This window comes from Lynx canadensis, chromosome A2, assembly GCF_007474595.2.
Source record: "Lynx canadensis isolate LIC74 chromosome A2, mLynCan4.pri.v2, whole genome shotgun sequence".
NCBI classification, from domain to species: domain Eukaryota; kingdom Metazoa; phylum Chordata; class Mammalia; order Carnivora; family Felidae; genus Lynx; species Lynx canadensis.
In genome coordinates, this window is record NC_044304.2 from 11,396,963 (window position 1) to 11,424,433 (window position 27,471).

The window sequence follows — 27,471 nt, forward strand, 5'->3', positions numbered from 1 at the left end:
GAGCAGCCAACAAAATCTCTTAAAATCTCAGAAATGTTCAATAAACATTTGCAGAGCGAGAAAATAAATAACATCACGAAGGAGCCAGCAGCTCCCTTCTCCCCTCGTGTGATTCGGGTTCAGGGTGCATGTGTCTCCAGGCAAGTCACATGTCTTGAAGGCAGGCTGGTCCCAGCTCTCTGAAGGCTGCCAGCAACTGTGGGCTTCTCCCTCCCCTGGCAGGTCCCCCACGCCCTCACTGGACCGCTCCTGCCCTCGGAGGGCCCTCCAGCTTCATTGCTTCTCTCCATCCTGGCTCCCTTCCTAGACCAGCTGCCCAGAGCCTTGGTTCCTCTCCTCTGCTCACAGGAGTCGCTTTGCCAGCCAGCCAGCCAGCCAGCCAGCCGGCCAGAGCCCCTCACCAACCATGCCACTGAGGGCCAACAGCTGGGAACCTGGGCTCATCCCCAGCTGGGTCTGGTCAGCTTGGCGGCCAACAGGAAAACCCAGGGCCTCCGGGAGCTCTAGGGGGAGGTGGCTCGATCCCAGCCCCGGCTGCCAGACGATGCCAGCCTGTCCACTTGACAGAAAAACACACGCTGGCCGCCTGCCCCGGGGTGTTTCCAGAAGAGAAATTTAATCTAATTTACATACTTCTAGGTACATCGATAACCAAAATGTGGCCACTGAAAAAAGTTAAAAGATCAATCAGCTCCCGGTCTCTAGCCGGCCCAGGATTGCAAAATAAAAAGATCCACGTTCCTTATTCTCTACACAAAACGCGTTTTTAAAAAAGTGAAAGGTCTAGGGAGCTATACATAGAAAGCAACAGTGAAAAGGAGGAGGGGAGTGGGGGTGGGGGAGGAGAGTCCCATCCCCACCCCCTCCTGGGCCCCAGAGCCCCCCAAGGCTCTGGGGGGCCTTGACATGGCAGGAGGCAGCTGTCAGCTCTGAGCTCTTCCAGGCTGGGAAGGCCCCTCTGGGGGGGTGGGGGGCGGCCAACAAGGATTTCCGTGGCATCATGGGCTCAGTGGGGGGCTCCCAGGCCCCAGCAGGCCCTCAGAGGGAGCGTGCCTTCCCCTGAGCAAGCACCGTGGCATGATGTGGTCGTTTGACTCAGGATCTGGGGGGCTAGGGCAAATCCTGGGTCTCACGAGGTGCGTGCGTGCGTGCACATGTGCCTGTGTGTGCGTGCATGTATGTATGTGTGTGTCTGTGTCTGTGTCTGCGTGTGCGTGTGTGAGAGGATATTCACAGGGGCAAGAGGGAACCAGGGCAGGGGTCTTTGGGGTCTTTGCAAATGGCCACGGATGGCGAACATAGCCCCGCCTGGCTGCCAGATGCGGGGGAGCGCTGGCCTTCCTCCCCTTGACCAGATCAGCTGCCACCACAAGAGACCTGGCCTCTGCCCCTGCTGGACCAGGTGGGCGTGGGCTGAAGGAAGATGCGCTGTGTGTGGCCCCAGAGCCCTCGGGCTGGGGGAAGGGCCACTAGCTGGCTCCTGGCGCCCCGGCTGTAGTGTGCCCGGCCCCCAAGGGGTGCCGGTTTGAGGTTTTGGCTTGCTCCTTTGGAAACGGAAAAGAAAGAGGGAGGACAGGGTGGAACAGACGGAGGAGAAAGAGAAGACAGAGGTGGCACGAGAGGGAATTTGGAATGCTTCTGTGTCAGGGCGCCTCCGCCGCCGCTGTCTGTGCCTGCGGGGCCCGGGGTTCCTCGGGTGGGGGGTCCGCTTTGGAGAAATTCATCTCCAGGATGTGCCGCTGTAAGTGCCGCACCCACTCCTCCTGGATGGAGAGGGGCCCCTGGAACTCCACGTCACAGAACCTGTGGGGGAACAGAGGGGAGGCCGAAGTGCAGCCCAGCCCACGTGCCCGGGCATCAGGCACACCCGCCACAGCTCGCTGTGCACGGTGCAGGCCCAGGGCTTCAGGGAAGGGGCCCTTCACGGACGGCTTCCTCTACCCACCCCTGGATGATGGCAGGGTCCCCTACAGACCCTCATCATCCCTACGCTCAGGGAGGTCTGCTGGCTCTGATGCTGGGAAAGGGCCATTGGGCTTCCATGGTCCCTCTGCCGTCTGACTGAAACACATGAGCTGAGAGGACAGAGACCCCAGAGCAGCAGACCCTGCCCTGCCAGGCCCCAAGACAGAAGGATGGCAGCTGGGGAAAGGGGGTCAGGCACTAACTCACACCCACCCTGCTCGGGCACCCACCTCCCCAATTCCTTATGCCTGAGGTCCCATGGGAGGCCTCTCAGAACAGGGGCCCAGGACCTGAGCCTGTGATGCCATAGACTTGGGTTCGAATCTTACTTCTGACTTGGCCTATGTGGCCTGAGGCCACCTTAAGTGTCAGACCCAGTTTCCTGGCTTCTGATGGATGCCTGGACTTTGATAAAAATGAACTAAGACCTTCATCTGTCTTAATCAGACAAGCACTTGTCGAGTGCTTACCATGTGGCAGGCATAGTTCACGTGTTTCATAAATACTCAACTGTTTAAACTTCATGACAAATCTATTAGGTAGGTCTGTTGTCAACCCCATTATATACATGGGAGCATTGAGGTTTGGAGCAGGAAGCCCTTGCCCAAGGCCACTATGCTGATTAGGTGTCAGAGCCAGTTCTGGAAACCAGGTCTCGTTGGCTACAAACCTCAGGGACCCAGCCTAATGCTCTGAGGTGACGCTCTCTGTTAAGAATCCCTTAGCCTGGGTCCAGCCATGCTCTGAGGCAGTCCTTAAAGCTACATCTCCTGACTGCCACCAACCCCTGTGCTGTTCAGAGGTTCTGGGTGACTAAGCCCCAGGTGGGTGGTCTTTCTCCCCCGCTGCCCCAGGGGGCCACGTACCTGCACTTAAGGGTGTAGATGTTGCCAACAAACTTGACCAGTGATGTCTGGGGGGGCCGGGGTACCAGGGAGGGGACCGGCCGGACCCGGGGTGGGGGTTGCCGCACCTCCTCCAGCTTCTGCTGTAGATCATTGGCCTCTTCACCCCCCCGGACCGCAGAGGCATCTGGAGGGCGGGCTTGTCGGCGCTCAAATTCTGAGGCAGGGAAAGGTACGGGGAGGGACAAGACATGAGCCAGAGGGCAAGAGCCCCGGGAAGGCAGGTTCCTGCCTTCAACAAGCATGGTGTGAAGGCTGTGGGGAACTGTAGGACAGGACAGGACAGTTGGTCACTAGATGCTGCCTGGGCCTGGGGGAGGAGTGGGGAGGGGGGAAGAGTTGGGATGGTGGCCAGATGGGTGAACGGGTGAGCAACTGGGGAAGTGACTAAGGGCAGGTGTCCCTCGCCCTCAAAACCCCCTCCCACCAGCACTCACTGTTGATGTTCTGCCGCTGGTGCTCCTCAGCCTTCACAGTGCCCGGCGGGCTGGCTGCCAGAGGCCGCTCACCACTGTCAGCTGCCCGTCCAGCCTCAGGCCCTGGCTCACCCCCAGCACTGCGGCCCACCACAGCCAGGCCCCCGGGTGCCAGCCCTAGGGGCGGCCGCTTGTCACTGTCGCGGCCATGGCCAGCACTGCGGAACTTCTTGGTGAATGGGCGGCCGCCCTGGATGTAGCTGCGGTAGGCCCCCACCTTCTGGGGCCGGTGCTTGATCCACTCGCTCAGTGTCTCAATGGGTGAGCCATTTACACACCACTCGGTCACGCCAAACTGCCGCAGGTGCGCCCGCGCGTGGCTGGCCAGGGCCTTGCGGTTTTCGAAGTAAAGGCCACACAGCTCACAGCAGGCCTCGGTGGCTGCAGGCAGAGGGGGTGCTGCTGAGCCCCAGCCCAAAGGCAACCAGAGTGCCCAGAAGGCCCTGCCCAGGTCAGGAGTCAGTCCCACCTCCCACCGGGGCCTCGCCATGGGCCCCTGCCAGGGGTCAGTGTGTGCACAGCACTGCTGGGCCCTGTGGGCCCCCGCAGGTGCCCTCCCAGGACCCTGCCACTGGCTGCTTACAGGAATGGGAAGTCTTCTCGTGGAGGGTCTTTGCCTTGAAGGGCAGTTCAGTCTGGATGTAGGTCTTGGCCTTGACCTCTGCTGGGAGGAGGCGGTCCTCCTGCAGGGGCCGCTTGGCTGCCACTGAGCCCAGGTAGCCAGTGGCTGTGGCCTTGGCACCGGTGATGGGCGCTAAGCTGAGCTCTCGAGGAACTTGGGCCGGCCCAGCTCCTGGTTTGCCTGGGCGGCCAGCCATTGGTGCCAGCGGCAGGGGGGCCTGCACAGGCCCTGGAGCAGCCGTGGGGGGCCCGTCCTCAGCCAAGGCGGGGGCCAGGTCTCCAGCGGGCGGCTCTTTCTTGATGAGGCACGGTTTGGACTTCTTCTTGAGGATCTCCCGCAGCGTGTCGATGGGCGAGCCGTTGACAGACCACTCGGTCACGCCCATCTGCCGCAGGTGGGAGCGCGCATGGCTCGACAGGCCCTTGCGGTTCTCGAAGAACTCACCGCAGAACTCACAGCGGATGTCACGTACAGGCTCTGCCCGGGACGCTGCAGGGGGTCCAGGGTGGGGGGAAGGGGAGGAGAAGGAGGGGGCGGCTGCGGCGGGAAGCCTCCAAGCTCAAGGCTAGTGTTAACTGTCCCGTCCATACAGCCCCAGACCCAAATGACCCACTCCCTCATCCACTTCTAGGGGCCCCTGTGTACATCCAGCCCTTCTGCCTGCTCTGTCACCTCAAATCCTAGCTGGCTACAAGATGATCCCCTGTGACATCATGAAGCAGTGAGAGCAAGCGCTTCGTTGATCCTGGGCTCAGAGGCCAGCTTAGCTGTGACCCCCTTAATGTTACACTGGGCTACGCTGGGCAAACCACTTCCCCTCTGAGCCTCAGTTTCCTCCTTTGCAAAATGCAGATGGAAACTTCCACCTTGAGGGAGCAGTTCAAAGCACATGGCACACAGCTGGTAATGAAATGCACAGAAGCACTAAGAGAGAGAGGCCTGGGCCATCCTCACCTGCTCAGTACACGACTCCGCCAACTGGAGCAGAAAGAACACGGTGACATGCACAGTATGACTACTATATACATACCAGGCACCGTGCTGGGTGCTTTATACCACTTTGGAACTATACAGAGCTTGGACCATGCTTATCTTCATTTCCAGAAAGAAGACACTTGCCCAAGGTCACATATTGCTAGACTGCTGAGTGCTTAACTTGAACCTGACTCCAAATGTCAAGCACTTAGCAACCAGGAATGTCAGAAAGACCGTTCAGATGCCCACTCAGAGTGCCTAGACTCCTGCCGGTGGAAGACATCACGAACTGACCCCTGTCATCTTTCTCCCCAGGAATCTGGTTGGCAGACACTACCAATCAACTAAAGATGGCCCCAGAGATAAAAATCTTTTTGCCATCATCGAATGGCACAATTCTGCCTCCCCAGAGTGGATGAAAGAGCATCAAGAAGCAGCTCAGCTGGGATCTGCACAGCAAGAATGCACAGCTAACCCCTTGTCCTCCAGACCTGTGTATCCTCCCTTCTATTTCTACCGTGGGCGCTTTGGGTACCCATGAAGTGCTGGGATGAGGGTGGGGAGGGGGCCCGGGGAGACCCCTCTACCTGTTTTCACTGCCCTGCCCCGGGGTCACACTTACACAGGTTCAGGGGGGCCATGTCTTCCCGCGGTGCCGCCCAGGGACCCTCGGATGGGTGAGGCTCCCCATGAAGGGCCCCTGGCAGCATCTCCCGTTTGATCTCCACCCGCATTTGTTCAGGCTTCAGCTTCTTGGGCAGGGAGGGTGCGGCCAGGCCTGGGAACATCTTCCGGGCCGTGGGAGGAGGAGAGGCAGTAGGTGAGTGGCCTAGGGGGCTGCCTGGTGGCGGTGGCAACTTCTTGGCCAGGGGTGAGAGGTGAAGGTCTGCAGGGCTGCGGGCTTCCAGCGAGCTGCCAGGACCTCCGCTGCCCATCACCTTGGCCAGGGCTTTTGGGCTGGGCCCTGGTGGGTTAGGGGGGCCACCAGGCCGGGACTGGGTCCGTCTCTTGAGGATCTCCCGTAGTGTGTCAATGGGCGAGCCGTTGACATACCACTCGGTCACGCCCATCTGCCGCAGGTGGGAGCGTGCGTGACTCGACAGGCCCTTGCGGTTCTCGAAGAACTCACCGCAGAACTCACAGCGGATGTCTCGAGCTGGCTCTGGGCCCGAGGCTGCAGCAGGAGAAAGGAGTAATTAGCATCGTGGGCACCATCAGCATCGTCGCCTGTGGGTCTCCTGGTCGGCTGGGCATGGGCAGCAGCACGCCCACAGGCTGGGGTGGTGGTGGAGGGCAGGTGCAAGCGAGGGAACTGAGCGGGGTGGGGGCCAGACCCTCAGCAGGAGCGAGGGGAGGCTCCAGAGAGCGCATGGGCCCTCGGTCCTGGCAGAGAAGGATGGAACTAAGACTCCACGGCTCTGCGGGTCCCAACAAGGACAGGGGGCAAGAGGGCAGGAAGTAGCAGCCTAAGTGCCAAATGCCATCCAGACCAGGGGCAACCACGGGCACTTTCCACACCAAAAGGTAGCACCCCACCCTTGGCCTTCATTCTCAGGGAAGGTCACAGGCACGGAGGTCAAAGGCCAGGAGAAAAGGCCTAGCAGCCAACTGCCAGCAAGATCTCTGGGCAGAACCAGCCCACTGCCAAGGGCCCCTGTCTACTCCCTGCCCCAGCAGGAAAGGAGTAGGGAGGGGGCTGCGACCCCCCCGGGAGGGGCTCCAGGGCCCGCAGGGAGGAGGGAGCGGCTGAAGCGAGAACCTACAGAGGTTGAGAGGAGACGGCTCCACATCAGAGGCCCAGAAAATGCCGGCGGCTGCGGCGGCCGAGAGGTCCTGCTTCCCCCAGGGGCTGGCCGTACCCGCGGCCTTCAGCTTGGCCTTCTTGGCCGGCGGTGGGGGGGGGAGCAAGGAGAGGGCCGCAGAGGTGGGAGGAGGCCGCCCCAGCTGGGCCAGGGTGCCGCGCCCGGGTGGGAGGCGGATCTGGACGCCGTCCCTCCTGATGAGCCCGTGGAGCACGTCTATGGGGGATCCCTTGGCGTCCGGGTCGCTGACGCCCAGGTGGCGCAGGTGGGCGCGGGCGTGGCTGGACAGGCCCTTGCGGGTCTCAAACCAGGCACCGCACAGCTGGCAGTCCAGCTCTCTGCCCCCGTCACTATCTAAAGCTGCGGAGACAAAACACAGGGGGGGGGTTCACGGCCGCCACCTTGGCCGGCCCTGGGGGACTGAGGCAAGAAGACCTGGTGTGATTCAAGGCTGCCCAGGCCATTCGGGGTCCAAGACTTGTGCCGCAGATTTATTTTAAGAGGTTTTGGGAAACAGAAAGTCCTGTTCCCTGCCTAGCCCTTTGGCATCAAGGTGAGTGTGGAGAGCTTAAGAACATGGGGTGGAGAGGCGTGGCCAAATTCCAGTGGTACAATCTGATGCTCCCAGGCCCTCTTCCCTGGGACCCCAGCTTTGGGAGCTGTATGGGTGCAAAGCAGGGGCCCCACCCAGCTGCCAAGCATCATACAGCAAAGGGCAGACCTGCTCAGGGCCTTGCTCCTGAAAGCACAGCAGACAATGGAAGCAGCTTCATCAGAACATGAGGTGCCAACTGGGGTGCCCTGTTGGGCAGGGGGCTAGACCCTGGGCTCACCCTCAGACTCAAACACCAATGTGTGGGAAGGCCTGACTTCCTAAGGGACATCACGCTAAACCTGCTCACTGCACCTGGGGTGGGGGTGGGGGTCGGGGTGAGGGTGGGGCTTCCCAAACCCTACTTTGCCAAGCCCACAGGTAGCCCAGGAGGTGTGGCTCCACCTATGGGCACAGTTGAGGTGCCTTTGCACATGACAGCCAGGAAGATGTGAAGACAGGACCAACTACAGGACCACTTGCCTGCCTATAGGACCCAAGATCCCCCTCTTGGGAAGCCAGGCCCACAGGAGTTCTGGTTGCTTTCACTGCCCCAACCCTCAGGCTCAGAGGAGGTCAAGAGTGTCCCTGAGTGGCAAGGGTGACCCTGACAGGCTCAGCAGCCACAGTCAGGCCTCCAGGGGGAGGAACAGCAAAGTAAAGTGGGAGGCAGATGATAATATGCTGCATGGCCAGCCCAACAGGAGACACAGTGCTCTGACCAAAATTCTGACCCAATGGACCCAGGACGTAGGAGCTGCAGTCCCCATTGTCCCCACCCTGGGCTCTGCAGCCCTCCCGGTGCCAGGACCTCCCTCAGCTCCCAGGACCCGCACTCACTGAGGTTCAGGGGCCCTTCGTCCTCAGACTGGGGCCACTGTGCCTTTGGGGAGGCTGGCCGGGGGCTCAGGGACAGCTGGGGGCTCTTGTCCTCAGGATTCTTGGGCGTAGGGGAGCCCGCCAGGGCCAGTGGTGCCTTCTTGAGGAGTGGGGAGTTGGGTGGGTGGGCCAAGCCTTTGGTGGAGAAGCCAGGTGGTGACTTGATGGCCTTGTTGACAGCAGGAGCATCCAAGGGTTTGGCCAGGGCAAGCAGGCCAGGCCGGGGAGCCCCAGCTACCACCTCCTTCGGTGAGTTGGACTTCTTGGACAGGCCTGGGGGCAACCCAAGGGGTGTGTCAGGCAGGCCCTTTTGTTTCACGAGCTCGTAGAGGAGGTCAATGGGGGCACCGCTGCTCTCCGATTCGGCCACCCCCAGCTGCCGCAGGTGGGAGCGCGCGTGGCTGGACAGGCCCTTGCGTGTCTCAAAGCAGGCACCGCAGACCTCGCAGGTGGTCAGGCTCTGGGCTGGAGGGCGAGATGAAGGCCACGAGAGCTGGCTGTGAGGCCCCTTGAGCCCTGCCCTCCCCCTTCTCCCCCCCACCAAGGACCCCACTCACCCAGGTTCCCCGCAAGCCTCCCTGATCCTTAAAATGACCCTAATAAGGCAGGAATCAGCCTGTCCAGTTTGCAAATAAGGAAACTGAGTCTCAGAGAGGGAAGAGTTGTGCCCAAGGGCACACAGCAGGAGACAGAGCCCTCCGTGGTCCAGCCAATGGAACACCTTTCAGATATCCAACATACCAGGGTGTCCTGGCAACAGGTGTTCACACAATTGCTGACCTGCCAGCTACACGGTTTCCAGAGCTGTCCCAGCCAGCCTCTGCAGCTCAACTCATGCCCCAGACACTGGGTTGGAGACCCCAGCCACAGTCCCTGTGGTGCCCTGCACCCTCTTCTGCAGAGCCCTTCCTTATCCCTTCCTGTCTCCTTCTCTGCCTCCCTGCTCCCCAACTTCAATGACTCCAAGGACAGGCGCCAGGTCTGTTCTGCTCCTCACACATCCCTGGGGTCCGGCACAGTGCCTGTTACCACTCAATAATGATCTGAATGTCAACACACAGATGAGAAAATACCATGCAAAAGATCACACAGCTAACCAGGGCCAAAGTCAGCAAATGAACTGGGTCTGAGTGTGAGCTCATGAAAACCATGCTCTTTCCTTGGATGTCCCTCCCTCGCCCAGTGAGGGTACAGCTCAAGGCCATGCATGCCCAGGGCAACAGAAGCTCGAGAGAAGACAGCTGGATCTCTCCTCAGTGTCTTGAAGCGAAGAGAAAGCTGTTGACCCTGCACTAACCCCCAGACCCGAGAGTTCCCTATGAGCGTGACCAGCCTGACCAGCACCCCCACCTTGCCACCTGGGCCACTCACCCTTGAGATCTGGCAGTTCCTGCTTGCTGCCATGAGGAACCTCTGCAGCCACTTTGCTGCTCAGCCGATTGGCCACCTGCTCCAAGGGCCCAGGGACAGGCAGGCTCTTCTTGGGGAGCGGGGGGGAGCCCAAGTCCATGGCCACCATTGTGTTTTCCTCAGAACCCAAGCCTGTGAGGTTAGGAAGACAGGCTCAGCCCAGGCTGGATGCGAGCTGTCTACCCCCGTAACACTGAGAGTGGCGGCATGGAGCCTTCTTCCTCATCCTCGGCAGCTGCTCTCACCCTGGGAGGCGACTCACCCCATGAAAACAGGGGCTCCATCCATAACCCCCAGCACCAGTAAGACCCAGGGATGTCAAGGCTGCCCACTGACAGCAGGGACTAGGAGCAGCTTCCACGCACCGGCACACAGACTGGTTGGGCAACACAGTGTAAGCAGAGACTCCCGTCCTAGGAGATCTGACAACAAATCTCTCTGGGCAGAACGTGTGCGGGGGAGCATGTCAGTCTTGGGGGCAGGTAGGTGGCAGTCAGAAGGGAATCCAGTAAGAGAAGGCCAGGGTCAGAGGCCAGAGAAGCAACACAGAGGTGAGAAGCCAAGGACAGGAAGGAGGCTCCTCCAGAGGAGGCTCCCAGGACTTGGGAATCTGCACCAGACAAGACAGCTGGGGCTGCCGAGACAACTCAGGGCTCGGAAGTAGTCTACTTATCACAAGCTGAGGCCTAAGTGGGGGAAGGTGAGAACGGGGAGCCTCCACCAGCAGGGATCTGAACACGGACAGGAAAAGTGGGAATCACAGAACTTTGTGGGAAGTTTCCGGGACGTCCGGCCGGCCAGGAAGCTTCCCTGAATGAGCTGTGTATGAGAAGACAGAGTGGAAGGTATGCTTTCGTGGTCTAGTTTTTCAGAGAAAGGGGCCCGAGTGGCCCGCTGAGCCCCAGGTTTAGCGTTCAGGGCATGGAGACAGCTCTGAGGATGAAGGAACTGTGTGTCAGATGGGGCTTTGAAGTCGTTCAGTGCTCTGAGCAGGAAGCCACGCAGGTCCCCTGCTCAGTCTGAGTCCTACGGAAGCAAGGAGAAGGCAGGCAGGGGAGGCCACCGGGGTACGGGACACCGAGGACTTTGTCAGAGTCGCCGGGTGGAGTGGGCGCGTCTGTCAGATAGTGTAGGGACCGTGTCTGAAGTGACTTGGAGTGGGTTTCCGCGCCAGAGGGACCGAGACTGAGGCAAGGGGCGCTCCCGGGGCTCCAAGGGGGTCAGAGGACATCTGTCAGACGGGGCGAGGGTCCCACGGAGCGGCGGCGGAGAGTGTTTCTGAAGCCCGGGACACTGCGAGCTCCGACAGGAGGCCCGGGGCCCGCGCGACCGGAGGGCCTGGGGGGGGAGGGGGAGTCCCGCAGACTGGAAGGCGGGCATCGGGGGCGGCGGCAGGGGGCGGGCGGAACGCCGACTTTGCCCTCCCCGTACCCTCCCCGGCGCGGGCTCTTACCCGGCGCGGGCGCCGGCCCGGGCCCCGGCTCCGGCTCGGCCTTGGGCCCGTCCCGCGGCGGCGGCGGCGGCGGCGGGGGCGGGGGCGGCGGCGGCGGCGCGGGGAGGGCCGCGGGGCCCGGGCTCGGGGGGCTGGGCGGGGGCGCCCCAGCGGGCGCGCGCTCCCGGGCGCCCCCCGCGCGCGGCCCCGCCGCCGCCTTGCTCTCCGCTTTTGTCACTCGGCACTGGGCGGTGGAGGCGGCCATCTTGGCTCCGGCGCACGCGGGGCGGCCGCCCCAGGCGGGAGCAGCCGAGCGCCGAGCGCCTCCGCCGAGCCCGCTCCGTTCCGCCCCGCCCCTCGGGGCGCACCCAGTGTGGCCGGCCGAGCGCCGAGCGCCGCGAGCGAAACACTTGTCCCGGGCCCAGCGGGCCAGCGGGGGGGATGGGGCCGGACCCTCAGGGAGCCGCCTGCACACCGGCTCGCGGAAGCACACAAGCCGCGCTCGGCGCGGCTGCCAACTGCACCCCCTGGCCTGGACGGGCTGGGACACTCTTCCCCAACCCTGGACATTCCTAAGGCTAGAATGGGAATCCTCGGGCCACGAGCATTTGCCTTAACAGCATTCAGGCTCCTGGAGCCCCGACGCCTGGAGCTAGAAACTGCGCCGGGACCCTGATCCTTTCCCTATCCTGGAAGACTGCCCTCCGTGTCGGAGATCCTGGAAGACACCTGATCCCAACTACGAGGATCCCACCACATCATCCTGGTATCCAAATGTCCCCGCCCCATACCCTCCGGCGCCGTCCCGCAATCCTACGGAACTCCCCACACGACCGCCGGCACCTCATTCCAGGCACAACCTGCTTCTCCCCAACACCAAACCGATCGCCTCTAGCTGGTCCCTGACAGCTGGGTGGGGCCAGAATCTGACCGTTGTCCCGCCCCCAACCTGGCACCCGCCCCCTACGGCTCACTTAGGTGGGAGATGCTTCTAAGAACAACTGTGCAGGGCAGGGCGGGTGCCAGGACCTAGCCTTAATCTTGGGCATCCTTCCTCAAGGCAAGACTTCCAGGATCTTCTGAATCACTCATTAACAGCCCTCCTGCTCACCAGGTGTTAACTGGAAGACTGATCAGGGCCTCCCCTCCTACGGACAAGGCTAGGGCAGTACCAGACTGAATCCTGGCACCCCAATGGCTTGGCCGGATCCATCAGCACATAACTAGGGGCTGGCACATTGGTCTTCTCGTAGAAACAAGTTGACCAAAGCTGAACCTGACTGCTGAGCACATGCTACCATCCCTGGGTGGCCTGACCCAAGTACCAAGTAAGGAGTGTGAGCCTGACATTCAGGCCTCTACCCGAGTGACAGAAAAAGAAGGCAGCAGGGCTGGAACTTACAAACTACCTCCTGTGCCTTCCAGTCAACCTCAGAGCCAGCTCCACTTCTCAGCCACCCCTGAGAAACCACAAACCTAGCCAGGTGTGTGAGCTGAATGCCTGGGGACAGCCTTCAGCAGAGGCAAGAAGCCTGAGGTCACATCCCTACAGTCTCTTTCGAAACTGTGACCTCCACCAACCACTATGCCCTTTCTGTGCCTTAGTCTCCTTATCCAAGGAGGAGAGGGGCTTTGATAGTGCCACCCTCCACTTTGCAGACCCTCAGGTCTCCTTCGCCAGTAAGGGGGCTTACAGATGAGTCTAGTGGAGGTCAGAGTACAGATCTAGGTAGGACCCTGGCAGCTGCAGGTAGGAGAAACAGAAGGAAACTCAGCCCCAAGCAGCCCCTGGACAGTTTCCCCTGTTCAGGGACCTCCTGCATTCCCCAGAGCCCACCTATTCCTCACTGCCCAGTTTTCTGCTTCGAGATTCAGTAAGGGCTCCCACAAAGTCAGCCTTTGCAAGGCTGGGCCCTTCACCTTTCTGCCCCCTCAGTGGTGCCCATTCCCAGGCTCCTTCACCAAAATATTACTTCTGGATTTCCCAAGCCATCCTCCCCTGGAGAGACCACTGAACATGGTTCAGAAATCTCACTCTGTTGCTTTGTGGCTGTGTGGCAAAGCAGAGGACCCACAGTCTCTTTCTCCATAAAACCAGAACACAACAATCCTTAGCTGCACTGAATTGTTTTGAGGCATAAATACGATGAAACTTTAGTATACACAAGCACTCAAGTTACGGGAGGGGTTATAAATGCTGCCGGACAAAGTAGGCACCAACGAAAATCTAGAAAGTGGACTCTAGATCTGCAGTTGTCTGAGCGAATTGCAACTAACCTTGCACTAGCCACATTTCAAGTGCTCAACAGCCATAGGTGGCCAGTGGTGGCCTATAGAACACGTATCTAGAGAACCTGTCCATCTCAGAAAGTTCTATCGGAAAGCACTGCTCTAGATAGAAGACATTTTTAAGACCAAGAATGGTAGGGGCGCCTGGGTGGCACAGTCGGTTAGGTGTCCAACTTCAGCCAGGTCACGATCTCTCGGTCCGTGAGTTCGAGCCCCGTGTCAGGCTCTGGGCAGAGCCTGGAGCCTGTTCCGATTCTGTGTCTCCCTCTCTCTCTGCCCCTCCCCCGTTCATGCTCTGTCTCTCTCTGTCCCAAAAATAAATAAAAACGTTAAAAAAAATATTTTTTTTTAAAAAAAAAAAAAGACCAAGAATGGTAGAGCCTGACTTGTCTAGGGTTTCAAATCCCAGCTCTGCCACTTCTGTGTGTCCCTGGGCAAATTAATGAATTTCGTTGTGCCTCAGTTTCCTTATCTGTAAAATGGGGATTATAATAACACCAGCCTTATATCGTTGTTGTCAGGATATAAATAAGTTTGTGTTTGTAAAGTGCTTAGAACCTATCTGGTTCCTAGTAAGAGCTGAATAAGCATGCATTAAAGTCACTGTCAGGCAGGGCAGGGACTAACTGGATCCAGAAGCAGCCCTGGCCCAGCCCCTGAATAAAAGAGAAATAACCCCTACATGGCAGGGCAGTTGTGAGGACAGTTGTCAACATACTTTGAAAAGTGACTTGAAACCCTCCCAGGAAAGCAGAGTGGCTGACCCCCTCCTACCCCCCATCTCTCTGGGCCCCTGAGGAGGGTCAGGGCCCCAACCCCCTCTGCACCCTCTCCCCTTACCATCTCCGTAGGCTGGCCCAGGGTCCTCAGCCCAGGTGGGTGGAAAGGGCACTGCAAGAGGTAAGCGGGGCCGGCGGGAGGTCAGGAAGCCGCTAGGCGACCCCCCAGGCTCGCAGCCCAGGGGGCTGGGGGGCCGCTCAGCAGCTGAGGTGGCCAGCAGCTCTTGCAGGATGTTGATGGGTGACACGGTGAGCTCCCAGTTAGTGATGCCAAAGTCACGCAGGTGGGCCCGGGCATGGCTGGAGAGGCCGGCCCGGGTGTCGAAGCCAGCCCCACAGAAGTCACAGCGCATCAGGCTGAAGGTGCCTGGGTCGAAGTTAGCCACTGTGGAGGGAGAGAGGACATGGGCTGCCTGGAGGGGTGACTCTCTGGCCCCAGCCATCCCCGTTCCCAGGGGTTCTCACCCTCCACCCTCCACCCTCCACAGATTACACAGCCAGTGCCATCCCTGACCCAGGACACCTCCCTTTCCCATTCACACTCCTGCCTGTGTGAGCTCACACATCCTCCCGCAACTCCTGCTCCAAGAAGCCTTATGTGCCTGGCCTTCCAGATTTCCCCCTACTTAGCTCTCGCATCAGGGGCTCCACCCTCAGAAACTTCTCTAGTTGTGGATTTGCAATCTTTTGGGTGAACGTTCGATTAAGAGCCTTCTGGTGTCTACAGTACATGCCTATTTTTGCTCACTGTCACTCCAGTGCTGTCAGTTAAATCTTTGTTGAATGAAGAAATGGCCAAATGGATGGGATCCCCTCCCCTGGGAGTCTGCTTGCCCGCCCCCCCCCCCCCGCAACAGCCCCAGGCAGAGTCAGGGACCTCCTCTCAGCTTCCCCAGCCCCTGGCTTTCCCCATCACAGCCCTGGTCACTCACCACCATAACTGCCTGGTTTTGTGGCTGCCTGCCCCCTGACCCTGACCCCCAGTGTACGCGCACACATGCACGCGTGCGCACACACGCTCTCAAACACCACACCAGCACCTCCCCCAAGTGGGATCCACGTTCGCCAGCGTCAGAAGCACCCAGGGCAATCCTGTTGGAGACAGATCTCCAGAATCAGAACCCTGGTCCTGGGAATCTGCATAGCTCACAGGCTGCCTTGGGGTTTCTGAGGCCGGCCAGGTCCCACACTCCTATTACTGGGCTGGGAACTCCAAGAGAGCAGGGACTGCTATTTCCTTCCCTGCTGTGCCCCCAAATGCCCGGAACAGAGGGGGCCTCTCTCAATAAATATTCGCTGAGTGAAGACATTAGTGAAATTCCCTGCCTGGGGCTGCCTCCTCTGCCCATACTCCTTCCTCCAGCTGCTGGAAGGGCCAGGGCATCGGGGCGTCCCCACACCTCCACCGATGCAGTGGCCTTTGCCGTGGCTCCCAGTCTTCCAGAAGGGGAGGCCCTGACTTCCCCCTGCTTGGCGCTATGGGAGGACTTAGAGTGAGGGTTGCTCGGTTCAGAGCTCAGCTGCCCAGCTGCACGTCTCGCGGGCCTCGGAGGGAGGTGGGTGCCAGAGCGAAGCCGCCCTACCTTTTTTCTTCTTCTTCTGGAAGGAGAACCTGCGCTCAATGGCCTTCACCTCCTCGGCAGAGATGAAATGCCGCACATTGTAGCTGACGCCCACACGGTTCAGGTGGCCCCGGACGTGGTTGGCCAAGCCGATACCGTTGTGGAAGCGATCCGGGCAGTAGGGGCACTTCCGCTCCTCATGCTTCAGTGCCACCGCCGGGTCCCCATCCAAGAGTGCGTCCAGCCCCAGCGGGCTGCCCAGTGGCGCGTCCAGGAGCAAGAAGTCCAGGGGGTGAGTGCCCCCCAGCCCCAGCTCCTCGGGCTGCAGCCGTGGGGGCACCCGGGTTGCTGCAGCCATGACCTGTGGCCCCAGCTTTGCCACCAGCACAACGGGCACCATCCCTCGGAGCTGCTGCCGCTGTGCCCGAGAGGCCTCAGCTGCCCTCAGAGCTTTTCGGAAAGTCCGCTTCAGGTCCAGGGCCAGCTGTGGGATGAGGCCAGGGGAAGCTAGGGGTGGAAAGACCCCATTTTCAGGGGAAAAGTCCATTTCCGAGGCCAGCGGTATGTCTTCCTCCTCCTCTTCGCTCCAAGGGTGTCTCCGGTCCCCCAGCTGGCCTGGGAGCCCCTGCGGGTGGACCACGTTCTTGTTTCTACCGGGATGTAAGGAGTAGGGGGCAGATGCGAGAGGTGAGGGGAAGGCTGGCCTTCCCAGGGGCCTCTGATCTGAGCCGCGCAGAAGTGGCTTTGACAGTGGGAAATCCCTCATGCCTAGCTGCTGGCAGCCTGGGCCAAAGGCCAGGCTGGGGTCATATCCAGCAGGGTTCTCCTGCCACGTGGGGGCCAAGAGCGGCTCAGCTTTGCCAAAGTAGTCCTCGGCAGCATCAGGGAAGCGGGCATATGCCTCCTGGCTGGTGCCCGGCTGGCTGGCAGGGTCCTCCTCAAAAGCCTCGGCATCCTCCTCCCAGTGGGGGTGGGCATGCGCGAGCCTCATGTGCTCCCTGAGCAGGCTCTCGCTGGGTGCGGGGAAGCCACAGAAAACGCAGCCACTGAGCCCCGAGGAGCCTCGGTAGGGTCGATAGGCGAGGGCGGTGGCATCAGGGCCCGGGCTGCCGGCCCCGCTGCCGCCCCCGAAGGGCTCCCTGGCGGGCTGGCCCGGGAGCTCACGCACGTGCAGCTTGGCATGCTGCACAAAGGCCTTGGAGGAATTGGTGCCAAAGATGCACTTGGGGCACTGCAGCCGTGCCTCCCGGCCCTCATCGCCCGGGACCTGCTTCAGTTTCTGGATCTCTTCAATGATCTTCTCCCGGGAGGCCTGGTGCAGCTGGCGGTGCTGCTCCAGGGCGCTGGGGTCCGCAAAGGCCCAGCCACACTCTCCACAGGCCAGCGGGGCCAAGTCGGCGGGGGGCTCCTGGCCCGGGGCTCGGCGGTGCTGGCTCATGTGCTCCAGAAGGTGCTCCTTCTGCTTAAAGTAGATGCTGCACTCGATGCACGGGAACACGGCCGGCTCCTCGTCCTCGTCCTCATCTGGGCTGGCCACACCCTTGGCCACCTCCTCCAGCAGCTCGCACAGGTAGGGCCCCGTCCGGACCGGGGCCAGCAGCGGCTGCAGCCGCTCCACGGACGCCTCCGAGTTCACTGTCCAGGTCTGCGTGGCCACCTCCGAGGCTGACCTGGGCAGGCCCCAGTCGGATGGCTGGGCCAGCCCTTCAAGGTCTGCCAGGTGCTCCCTAGTGTCCACCACCGTCACATCCAATGACTTAGCGCTATCTTCTACTGGCACGAGCACCGTCCTGAAGGAGGTGAGGGGCAGGGGCTGGGGTGGCAGGTCCCGGTGCAGCCCTGCATCCTGGGGTGGGGCCTGCTCATCTGTGTCCCGGAGCCAGTCGAACCTGGGGTGGCCCCGGGGGGCCTTCTCCAAGAGCTTCGGTTCACCCTGATGGTGCAAGAACCTTCTAGAGCCCTCGAGCTCAATGTGGGGTTTCATGGTTCTCACAATGACCGAGTCCTCGAACCTCTGCTCAGATGTGAGGCCCTCCCTGGCTTCCTGGACCAGGGGGTGCTCCCAGGTCCCCTGGCCATCAGGGGGGCCAGGGAAGTGGCCCAGGAGGTGGGGTGGTGGGGAGCCCGGCTGGAAGTCCAGGCTGCCTCCATCCCAGCAACTGCAAGGAAGTGCCAATTGGGACAGGTTAGCCATGGGACTCAGTCTCCCTTCCTTGGGCAGGGGAGGGGATCCTCGTAGGCTCTGAGACAAGCCCCAGAGACCCAGCCCAAGGGCAACCTCAGAGGGGCCGGGAACATGGAGGTGAGGGTGGGGAGGTATGGGGAGTGCGGGTGGCGCATCCAGAGCTGTTAGACCAGAAAACACATCCAGCTCCCAGGCTGCACCTGTCTATATAGCCCAGCCCCATTGCATGGTGGGAGAGTGTACAGGGTCTATCAGGGGTCACACCAGGGTCACAAGGCATGTCCTCAAGTCTGGTGGCACAGTCAACTCTCATCTGTCCCCCAGGAGGGCCCAAGGCTCTGATCTGTGCCCCCAAACTGGGGTGATTTAGTTCATCTAGTCTCACCTCTCCAGCAAATTTGGTGCAACTCTGTGGCGTAAACAACTCAAGGGAATGCACTTTTCCCCTGCAGCTCCCTTCTAGGAAGGGTGGAGTCAGGAATGGTGGAAGGATCCTGCTCAGCCTCTAGCCCCAAGGACCCTGGCCTTCTTTGGGGGAAAGGGGAAGGCGAAGCAACCTCACCGGGCCTCAGTTTTCCAATCCTACAAATGGGGACGAGTCCCAAAAACCAGGAGCCTCTGTGTCCTTATGCAGCACCTAAGGAGCTTTCTCGTATCCATAATCAAAGGAAAGTTTACATGAGGTATGTGCTCATTTAAATAATCACAGCTGTGGGGTGCCTGGGTGGCTTGGTTGGTTAAGCACCCGACTTTGGCTCAGGTCATGATCTTGCAGTTGGTGGGTTCGAGCCCCGTGTCAGACTCTGTGCTGACAGCTCAGAGCCTGGAGCCTGGAGCCTGCTTCGGATTCTGTTTCTCCCTCTCTCTCTGCCCCTCCCCCACTCACGCTCCATCTCTCTCTGTCTCTCAAAAATGAATAAATGTTAAAAAAAAAAAATTTGTTGTAAACAATCACAGCTACAATCCTTCAAATGGGGGCCTTGACCCCGTGAAGTGTAAGGAGAGGAGGACACAGCTCAGTGCTGGGGGGAATGCTTCGCTTCACCAGATGCCTGGCTCCTGGTGAGCCCACAGCCAACATGGGTTCTTCTTATCACTGTCCCTGATAAATCTCCCTTCATTTTCAGGACCCTGCCTCCAAGAGGGGCTATCGATCGTGTCCACCAAACAGGTGAACACATGGCTCCACCAAGAGGCTGAGCGGAAAGCAGGGGGTCACCTCTCTCAGCCCCATCGGTGACATGTGATACTAACAGGACCATCCCCCCAGGGCCATGGCAAAGATTCAGTGGGGTAAACCTGTGCCAAAGCTATCATTTAACCCGGTACAACTATTATTTGCATATTAGCACCCACCAAGACTTAATACAGGGTCCCTGCTGTCACCACTGCTGTCACTTCCTGCTCCTGTCCCACCTCCCTTGGGTCCTCAAGGCCAGCTTGTGAGATGCATCTTAGGGACTCTATTTTGCAGATGGGGAAACTGAGGCTTAGAGAGGCCTGGCATCAGGCTAAGGGCCACCTGGCAGAGACAGGACTCCAAGGGTCTAACCTTCAGGCTCCTGTCCCTCTGGCCCTGCTCCTGGCAGGCATAATGAGAGTTGACTGTCTGTGTTCATCCCAGTCTTCCCCACCCCCTGCACACGCCCAGGGGCTTGTCTGCCGGGAGCCACCTCCTCCTGCCTGGCCTCCTGATTCCCTCCTTTCCCCTTCTCACTCCCCAGGGGGCTTCTTTTGGGCCTAGGCACATCCTGCTTGCCCCCCTGCCCTCCCTGACGTCAGGGCCAGCGTGGCACTCACCAGCTGCTGATCCGATGGGTGGCGGAGGTGGCACGGGGGAGGGCTTCGCTGAGGCCGGGATGGGGCTGCCCGTCTGCAACAGAGAGGGGAGACCCTGAGGGGCTGGGGTCCCCCTGGCCGGGGTCCTTCACAACACCCCAGCTCCGGGAGCCCTGCCGGGCACCTCGGAAGGGCCTAGCCGGCTCCCCACCCCTCTCCCCTGAGAGGCCTTTGGCCTCTGCACTCCTGAGCCTTGAAAGGGGTTTCTTTGGAAGAGTCTCTTGGGTCACCCACGGGGTGTCCTGCCTTTAACCCGCCTCTCTTTGCCCCCACCCAGCAACCAGGGTGATTTTTAAAAATCACACCCTGGTTAAAACTCACCTGACCTCTCATCATACCTATAATAAAAGCCAGATTCCCAACCACTACCTGCAAAGCCCTGAGAGGTCGGGCCTCCACAGCAGGTCTCTCCAGCCTCAGCTCCCTGTCTTTGACCTTCACTCACTCTGTCCTGACTCCTCTTGATGCTTCAAGCTCACCCAACCCTTTCTGGCCCCAGGGCCTTTGCATTGGCTATTTCTTCTGTCTGGAGAGTCCTTCCCTGGCCACTGACCAAAGTGAGCCCCTATGACTTTCTCTCTTGTCTCCTGTTTCATTTCTTTGAACTCTCTGAAATTGCCTTGTTCCACTATGGATGACTGCTTTCCCCGAGTCCCTGCAAACAGGTAAGCTCCCCCTGAGGGCAGGGACTTTTTCAGCCTCCTTCACTGCCGCATCCTAGTGCCTGGCACACAGCAAGTGTGCAACCAATACTTGCCAGTTGATGAGTGAGGAGCCCTAAGCCCGAGCTGCAAAGGGCCTATCCCTGCCTCCCAGGCCCCCTTCCAGGCCTCAGTCCTAGAATCAAATCCCCTCCTGGGACCCCTTACACAGATAGAGCCAACTCTCCATTATCCGCCTGTGGAGCCAACGCCTGGAGCGACCACAGGAATCCTGGCCTGTGCCTCCTCTGCCCGCTGCACTCGCCTGACATGGGTGAACGTGCCAGTTGGGGTGCAGGCCAATTGCCTGGGCCAAGGTTAACACACGGGGGGAACTTGTGCCCCGTCCAGAGCCTGACAGATGCAATTGCTGGATTAACTTCAATTGGAGGATGGTCCAGGGCTAGCTCTTTGTCTGATCCCCCACGGTTCAATTTGCCCAGGAAATTGAGAGCTGACAGGAGCCAAAGAATTAAAAGTGCCATCAGGGATGATGTGGGGAATCAGAAAGTTGTGGTCACTGGCTGAGGGTCTTTCTGCTGAGCCTGAGAGAAGGGCCGTGACTGTCACATGGCCTCTGGAAGGGGAGGGTGGTGATGGGGGTACGTAAATTTGCATTTCTAGAGCAGTTTCTCAACTTCAGCACTATCCGCGTGTAGGGTCGGATGATTCTCTGTGAGGTGTAGGACACTGAGCGGCATCCCTGGCCTCTCCCCCCTGGGTGCCAGGAGCACCACCCACCCCCACCCCCCCCGGCCCCCAGCCCCTGGCCCTGCCATCACGACAACCAAAAATGTCTACAGACATTGCAAAAGGCCCCTTGCAGGCAGAACCGCCCCCATTTGAGGACCCCTAGAGTAGACGGATGGGGAGCAGGGCCAGACCAGGGTTACACTCGACTGCAGGGGCCAGTGTCAGGGCGGAAGGATGAGGTGCATGTTGAAGGTGTGAGGGTTGGGAAAGCAAGGCCTGGACCAGCCAAGGGACAGAGATCTCAAAAAATGGGGTCTCTTGAGAACACAGGAGTCATAAATGTGAGCTACTCAGGGGAAGGCAAGCAATTCAGTGGCACCAAGCCCCCGCACAGCCTAGAGGTGCAGGTCTGAGGGTGCGGGCATCCTGCTTCTGAGATTCTGGGACCCCAGCTCTGGAGATTCTGGGCGTCCCAGATTCGTTGATTCTGTGATTGGCGTTGTCTAAGGATTCCATGAGCCAGGGGGCTGTGTTGGCCTCTTTGAGCAGCTCCAGCGAGGCTCCTATTTTTAGTGGCAGCATTTTGGAGGAAGCAGGCCAAGCAGGGCCCCGTGTCCAAGACACCTGGGAGCTGGGGGGCTTGCCCAGAGGCCTCCATGGCCAGAGGGGATCCAGAAGTCCCTACAGGTCGGACGAGGTGCCCAGATGCAGCCCTTGGCAGTGGCCAAGCCAAGGGGCCCTCATGGACTCCTGCTATCTTGGGGGTCCCCAAGAGGGTTTGAAAATGAGAGAAGGAAAATGAGAAGGGTGTCCATTTGCAGCTTGAACCCCAAGCCAGGCAGCTTGGCAGAGTGACCATGAATCTAGACTTTGGAGGCAGACAGATCCAAGTTCAAGGCCCAGTGGTGACTGAAGGGCACACCTTTCCCACCTGTTTCCTCCTCTGTATAAAGGGAACAGCCAGCACCCATCTTGCAGGGCCAGCGACGGATGCCAAGGAGATCACACAGTACATGCTCCATCCGGAGAGGCGGCGGTGGGAGGAAGGAAGGGCTGTGAGGGTGCCTGGGACGGGGGTCGGGGTTGGCTTGGAGGTATCCCAGGTTGGAAGCTGGAGGCTGGACCCAGAGCTCACTCCATGCTCTGATTTCCTCCCCAGCCTGGGGCCCCACACAAGGGCAGAAATAGTATGTCGTTCATTCCCTGGCCCCCGGTCCCAATGCCAGGCACGCACCAGACTCCCATCAATCCTTGTGGACCATCTCAGCCCCCTGAGCCTTGGCTGCACCCAGGAGGCCGAGGAGAGAGAGGCCAAACATCAGGCGGGGGCTGCAAGGACGCTGTGGGGGCTCCAAGTCAATAGGCATAATGGAGGACAGAGAAGGCAGTGGACGCATCCGTGTGCAGACAGAGAAGTTTGGAAGTAGCCACTCCAGGGGTACCTTTGGGGGGCTCCAAGGGCAGGGGCAGGGTGAGGGAAGGCCCAGGCTTCAGGGTGGAACAGCAGCCCCAGAGGCTGTTCCTATTTATAGACATCACAAGACTCCTAGGGCAGGTGCCCAAGCCAGGAAGGGGGGTCGAGCAGGCTGAGAGGACAGCAGGGGAGGCGCTGCATCCCAAGCCCAGGCCCTCATCTAACCTCCAGGCTGTGACCCGCCCCCCCCAACCAAGTCAAGCCACCCCTGCCCCAAGCCCCCATCCACTCAAGGACATCATTTAGGGTGGGCCTGGCCCCCTTTGGCAGCCACATCCCCCTCCTCTCCAGGGACATGCACTGGAGCCTGGCTGATTCCCTGGAGGGAGGGAGGACGCACCTACCTACTTACCTTCCCCCTCTCTTGCCAGACCTGGGGCTTCTGCCAGGTAGAGAACTGACCAGCTCCTCAGAAGCAGAGAGGATTCTGGGACCCCAGACCCTGTTTCCCCGGAGCTCTCATAAAATCAAGGTCTCAGGCCTGCCCTGGCCAGTTACATGCCGTGGAACATGGCTCTCCTTCTGTCTGGGCCTTGGTTATGAGTGATCTAGAGGAGGGGATTGCTAAGGTTCCCTGAGCACTGATACTCTGCCCTCAGTCTCACCCTGTCCCCTGCTGTGTAACACCTTCAGTAGCTACCCGTTACTTCCATGCCATTGCATATGTGGAGCCTGATGCCTAGATGGCCCCTGCCTGTCTGTTCCTCATCCAGGGCTCCTGGATGGCCCCCAGGCTGGGCCTCACCCACTGTAGCCACAGCAACTATGTCATAACACCTGGTAGCTGGTTTGTCTCCCAGCCAGATGGCAGGGTTCATGAGTGTGAGGATGCTGTATGTGTGTGGCCCCAAGAAGGTGCTCGGTAAATATCTGAATATCATGAGTATTGCTAAGGGTGAGCTGGGGGCAGGTCCAGGATGCCTTGACACAGCGTGGTGGTTAAAGACCAGGGCTGTCAAGCCAGGTTACTGCCAGCTGTGGGATCATGGGCAACTAATTTAACCCCTCAGGGTCTAAGACTCCCCATCTCGAACATGGGATGATAATAATTGAGGCTACCCCACAGGAATCTTTTAAGAATGACATGAGATGATCACATAAAGGGCTTGGCATGTAGGAAACTCCTAATAAGGTACCCGGAGGTTCCTGGAAACCAAGGCCTGTAGGGCAGGCCAAGGAGATGAAGGGAGACATCTGGTGCATCAGCCTGCACTGCCCCCATCACTCTGCTGCTCCTGCCTGGTCCTTGAACACACCAGGCTCCACCTCACCACAGGACCTTTGCGCCTGCTGTTTCCCCCACCTGGCTTGTCCTTGCCACCATTCTTTCAATGCTCCATTCAAATTCCACCCACTCAGGGAGGTTTCCCAGGTCCTCTGGGCATGATCCTAGCACTCTATGTAAAACCTTTACGGCACCTGTTACTACCTGCCCTCACGTCATTTATATAGTTGCTTATTGCCTGTCTCTAGGATGTCAGGCCTCTTGTAGGAAGGGAGTTTTGCCTCTTTTGTTCATGGCTGTATCCCCAGCACCTAGAAAACATCCTGACACCATAGTAGTTGCTGAGTATTTAATGAATGAATAACAAATCTGGAGGTGGGGACAGTATGAGACCCCCTTCTGCTGGGTAAACTGAGGCACAAAGGGGTAGCTGGTGTCCCTGACTAGCCAGTCTCTCCCCGGCCACTAGAGGGCACAAGCTGTTTTAACCTGTGGCTCAGGAGCAGGACTCACCGACAGTGTAGCAAGAGGGAGCTGGAACAGACTGATGGGACTGGGGTACACCTGGGGAACAAGTGGGCTGCTCAGGGTGCTAAGCTGTGCACTTGTATCCAATTAACGAGCTCAGAAGAGGGAACCAGGCCGACCCGAGTTCAAGCCCCAGCTCCTTGCCACCCCCTGTGGGGGGAGGGCATTCATCAGGTCTGTTTTCACAACCATAAAATGGGAAAATAAGCAGAGCACAAAGAGAAGGCTCCGGACCCAAGCAGAATCAGAATCCCATCCCAACCCCTGCTGGGCTGGGTGACCTAGCCCTCTCTGAACCTCAGGGACCAGGCTGGATGCTCCCCCAGGGCCGCAGGGCCCACTCTCTTACCAGAAATGCCACTTCTGCCATCCAGAATGTCTCGGGGTCCCTCCTTGGTGACAGGCAGGTAATGGGTGGACCGGAAGATGCCACCTTCCCCCTCAGCAGCCTCGGCCCCACCTTCGATGTCTTCCCTCGGTGCTGGGCCGGGCAGTCTCTCGGGGCCACGAGGACGATCTGGGGCGGCCAGGCCGCCTGCCAGGGGCCCATCCATGGATGCTGTCTGCCTGGCTCCACTCAATTGCTGGTCTGGCTCAGCAAGGCATTGTAAGTCTGGGGGCAGAGAGACAGGTGCTCAGGAGAGGTGAGAAAGGGATGCTGCCTTAGTTTCTCCTACCTCGAAGTTCCAGTCCTCACCCTTGCTACTCAGTGCCTCAGTTTCCCTCCCAGCCCAGGAGAGCTAAGTAAATGGTGCTGAGGCCCTGTCCATATGCATTGTAACCCAGATGGCCCCTATCTTCCGTATGACTCAGTCTCCCCATGGGTAACTCCTCTTTACACAGCTCCTGCACTGTGCTGCCTCAGTTTACCCCATTTTTTACACATGCAAATTCATGGACCTTGTTTTCTTCCAGCATTCATCCTATCACTTCTCCCAGATGCCTCCTCTCACTCATGCTCTACTGCACTTTCCCCAATTGTGCCCTCACTTCCATGTACATGCAGATCCTCTGTCCCTGCTTTAGCATGGATCCCAGCCACTTCTACACCCTGATCCTATACATTATCTCAAGTGCTCCCATCATTACCTCTGCACTTTTCCCACACTCTGACCCCTATCCTCGAAGGACCTTAGGGTTCTCCAGCATTAACCCTTCACCCTCACCCACAGCCTTAAGTGACCCCAGCATTAACCCCTTCTCTTCTCCCCAACACTCCCTCATGCATACCCAGCCTGGGCTTCTTCATCCCACCCTCCCAAGATTTCTCTAGTCTGCGGACAAAAACGACGGATGGGGCTCCTGGTCCAGAAATGCGGACCCTGGGGAGGCCGAGTGTGTGAGGGGGTGGGTGCTGTCCTCTCCACCTATAAATACCTTCAAGGTAACGGCGGAAAGTGAAGGGCAGGAATGAGGCGCCCTCCCCAGGGAGATGGTGGGGAGGCCGGGCCCAGGCAACCGGGGCGGGGCCCGGGCTCCAGGCCTGGCTGCAGGCGCTGCCCTCGGGGGCCTGGGGGCTCCCAGGGGGCCAGTCCGTGGCCTGGCAGTCGTGGCGGGGGTCCCTGCCCAGGCCCAGAGGAAGCACCTGCGGGTGCCCACCGGGTGGGCACTGCCCGCGGGGAACAGGCGGGACCGCAACTTCGGAGCACTTTGGCAGCGTGGGAAGGGGCCTCCCGCCTGGACGCCCCCCGGGGGTCGCAGGGGTGGGGGCGGCGCCGCGCCAGCGCACCCCTCGTTGGGTCAGGGTCCGGGAGACGCTCCCTCCGCCCGTGCACTTCGGGGCGGGAGACCCCGTGGGACGCGCCGAGGTGGGGGGGGGGACACCTGCCCCAAGACCCCCGCTCCTCCCCCCACCGGAACGGCCCCGCCCCCGACCAGGCCCCGCCCCTGCAGGCCCCGCCCCCGCCCCCCGCCCCGGGGGGTCCCGCCTGTCCCGGCCCGGCCCTGGCCTCCCCCTCCCCGCTCCGGCTCCGCCCCGCCCGCGGGCTCCCCAGGCCGGGCCGGGCCTCACCGGGGAGGCGGCGCCGCCGGCCAGGCGCCGGGGTTCGAAGCTTCCCTCCTCGGTGCGGCCGTCGCTGCCGCTACCGCCGCTGCCGCTCCCGGTGCCGGTGCCGCGGCCTCCGCAGCCGCCGCCGCCTCCACCGCTCGGGGGACATTGTCCCTTTAAATCGCTCCCCCCGCCGCCCCGCCCCCCCGGCGCGCCGCCGTGACCTCAGCGCGACAGCCCCGCCGCGCCGCCATGATGGGGAGGTCCAGGCCCCCCCTCCCCCCCCCCCCCGTGCCGCCCGGGGGGGGGGGGCGGTCAGCGGGCGCGCCGCCATGTTGGGAGTGGCCAGGCGGGTCACACTTAAAGGGCCCGCACGGCCTGAGAGTCCAGGGAGAGGGTCTGTTTCCATGACAACACACTTGTCCCCCTGCCCCCAATAGCTTCTCATCACCCTACTGGTTCTTCCAATGCTAGGCCTGCTAATAGCAGCAGAAGAGTGAGGAGGGGGCAGAGAAGTTCCCCCATGAGTCATTTATAGGTCACTGAGAACTCCACCCAGCCAATCCTTATCCTTCAGTCCCTTGCCCCCAGTCAGCTACCTTCCAACCACAAGCCTTCTCCCTCCTTTCCCATTATCCACGCTGGACTTCAGCGCCTCCATGCCCCTAGAGCTGCCCTAGGTCCCCAATATTAAGCCCCTTTTCTCCATCCAACCCCAAGGATCACAGCCTCCAGAACTACCCCATTGTGAATACATAAGAAGTCTGTGGCCTTCTCCCATCCACCACCTATCCACACGTTCAACCACCCATTCATCTCCCCACTCATTCATCCACACACTCAACCAATCAACCACTCATCTATCCATTCAATCAACTAACCATCTATCCACCCATCCATCTGAACACCCATTCAAACCACCCATTCACTTCCCATCTACCCACTCATCCATCCACCACTCAACCAACATCTGGTCCTGTGAGCCAGCTAGCCACCCACCCAAATCCCCACAACCCATCTGAACACCCACTGAGTCCACCCATCCACATCCCATCTATCTGCCCAGCCACCCACCACACAAGTAAATACTTACTTATCCATACAACCAAGCAAGCATCCACCTATCCCTGCACACACCCTTTCACCCAGCC

At 60.0% G+C, this 27,471-nt stretch overlaps 1 protein-coding gene across 8 annotated transcripts; it reads right to left on the bottom strand.

Moving 5' to 3' along the window:
* On the bottom strand, positions 1 to 26,433 carry WIZ (WIZ zinc finger). Of its 8 annotated transcripts, XM_030303040.1 has the most exons (13): positions 26,345 to 26,433; positions 24,683 to 24,946; positions 19,674 to 19,746; positions 15,710 to 17,847; positions 14,188 to 14,511; positions 9,588 to 9,758; positions 8,178 to 8,681; positions 6,707 to 7,105; positions 5,566 to 6,117; positions 3,930 to 4,457; positions 3,308 to 3,727; positions 2,832 to 3,027; positions 1 to 1,803 (listed from the first exon to the last, which is right to left on the bottom strand). In XM_030303040.1, the coding sequence occupies exons 2-13, from the start codon at positions 24,885 to 24,887 to the stop codon at positions 1,644 to 1,646; spliced, it is 5,670 nt and encodes a 1,889-aa protein (XP_030158900.1). In that variant the 5' UTR covers positions 24,888 to 24,946; positions 26,345 to 26,433; the 3' UTR covers positions 1 to 1,643. The 8 variants fall into 8 exon arrangements, with proteins under 8 accessions (XP_030158900.1, XP_030158909.1, XP_030158914.1 ...); XM_030303049.1 differs by lacking the exon at positions 9,588 to 9,758; XM_030303054.1 differs by lacking the exon at positions 6,707 to 7,105.
* Between the last annotated feature and the right edge of the window lie 1,038 nt (positions 26,434 to 27,471).

Coding starts and splice junctions, on each gene's coding strand:
- WIZ (XM_030303040.1), bottom strand. CDS start 24,887: ATGGATGGGCCCCTGGCAGGCGGCCTGGCCGCCCCAGATCGTCCTCGT. Junction 8,682..9,587: donor GGAACTGCCAGATCTCAAGG/GTGAGTGGCCCA, acceptor CTCGCCCTCCAG/CCCAGAGCCTGACCACCTGC. Junction 7,106..8,177: donor CGAAGGGCCCCTGAACCTCA/GTGAGTGCGGGT, acceptor TTGTCTCCGCAG/CTTTAGATAGTGACGGGGGC.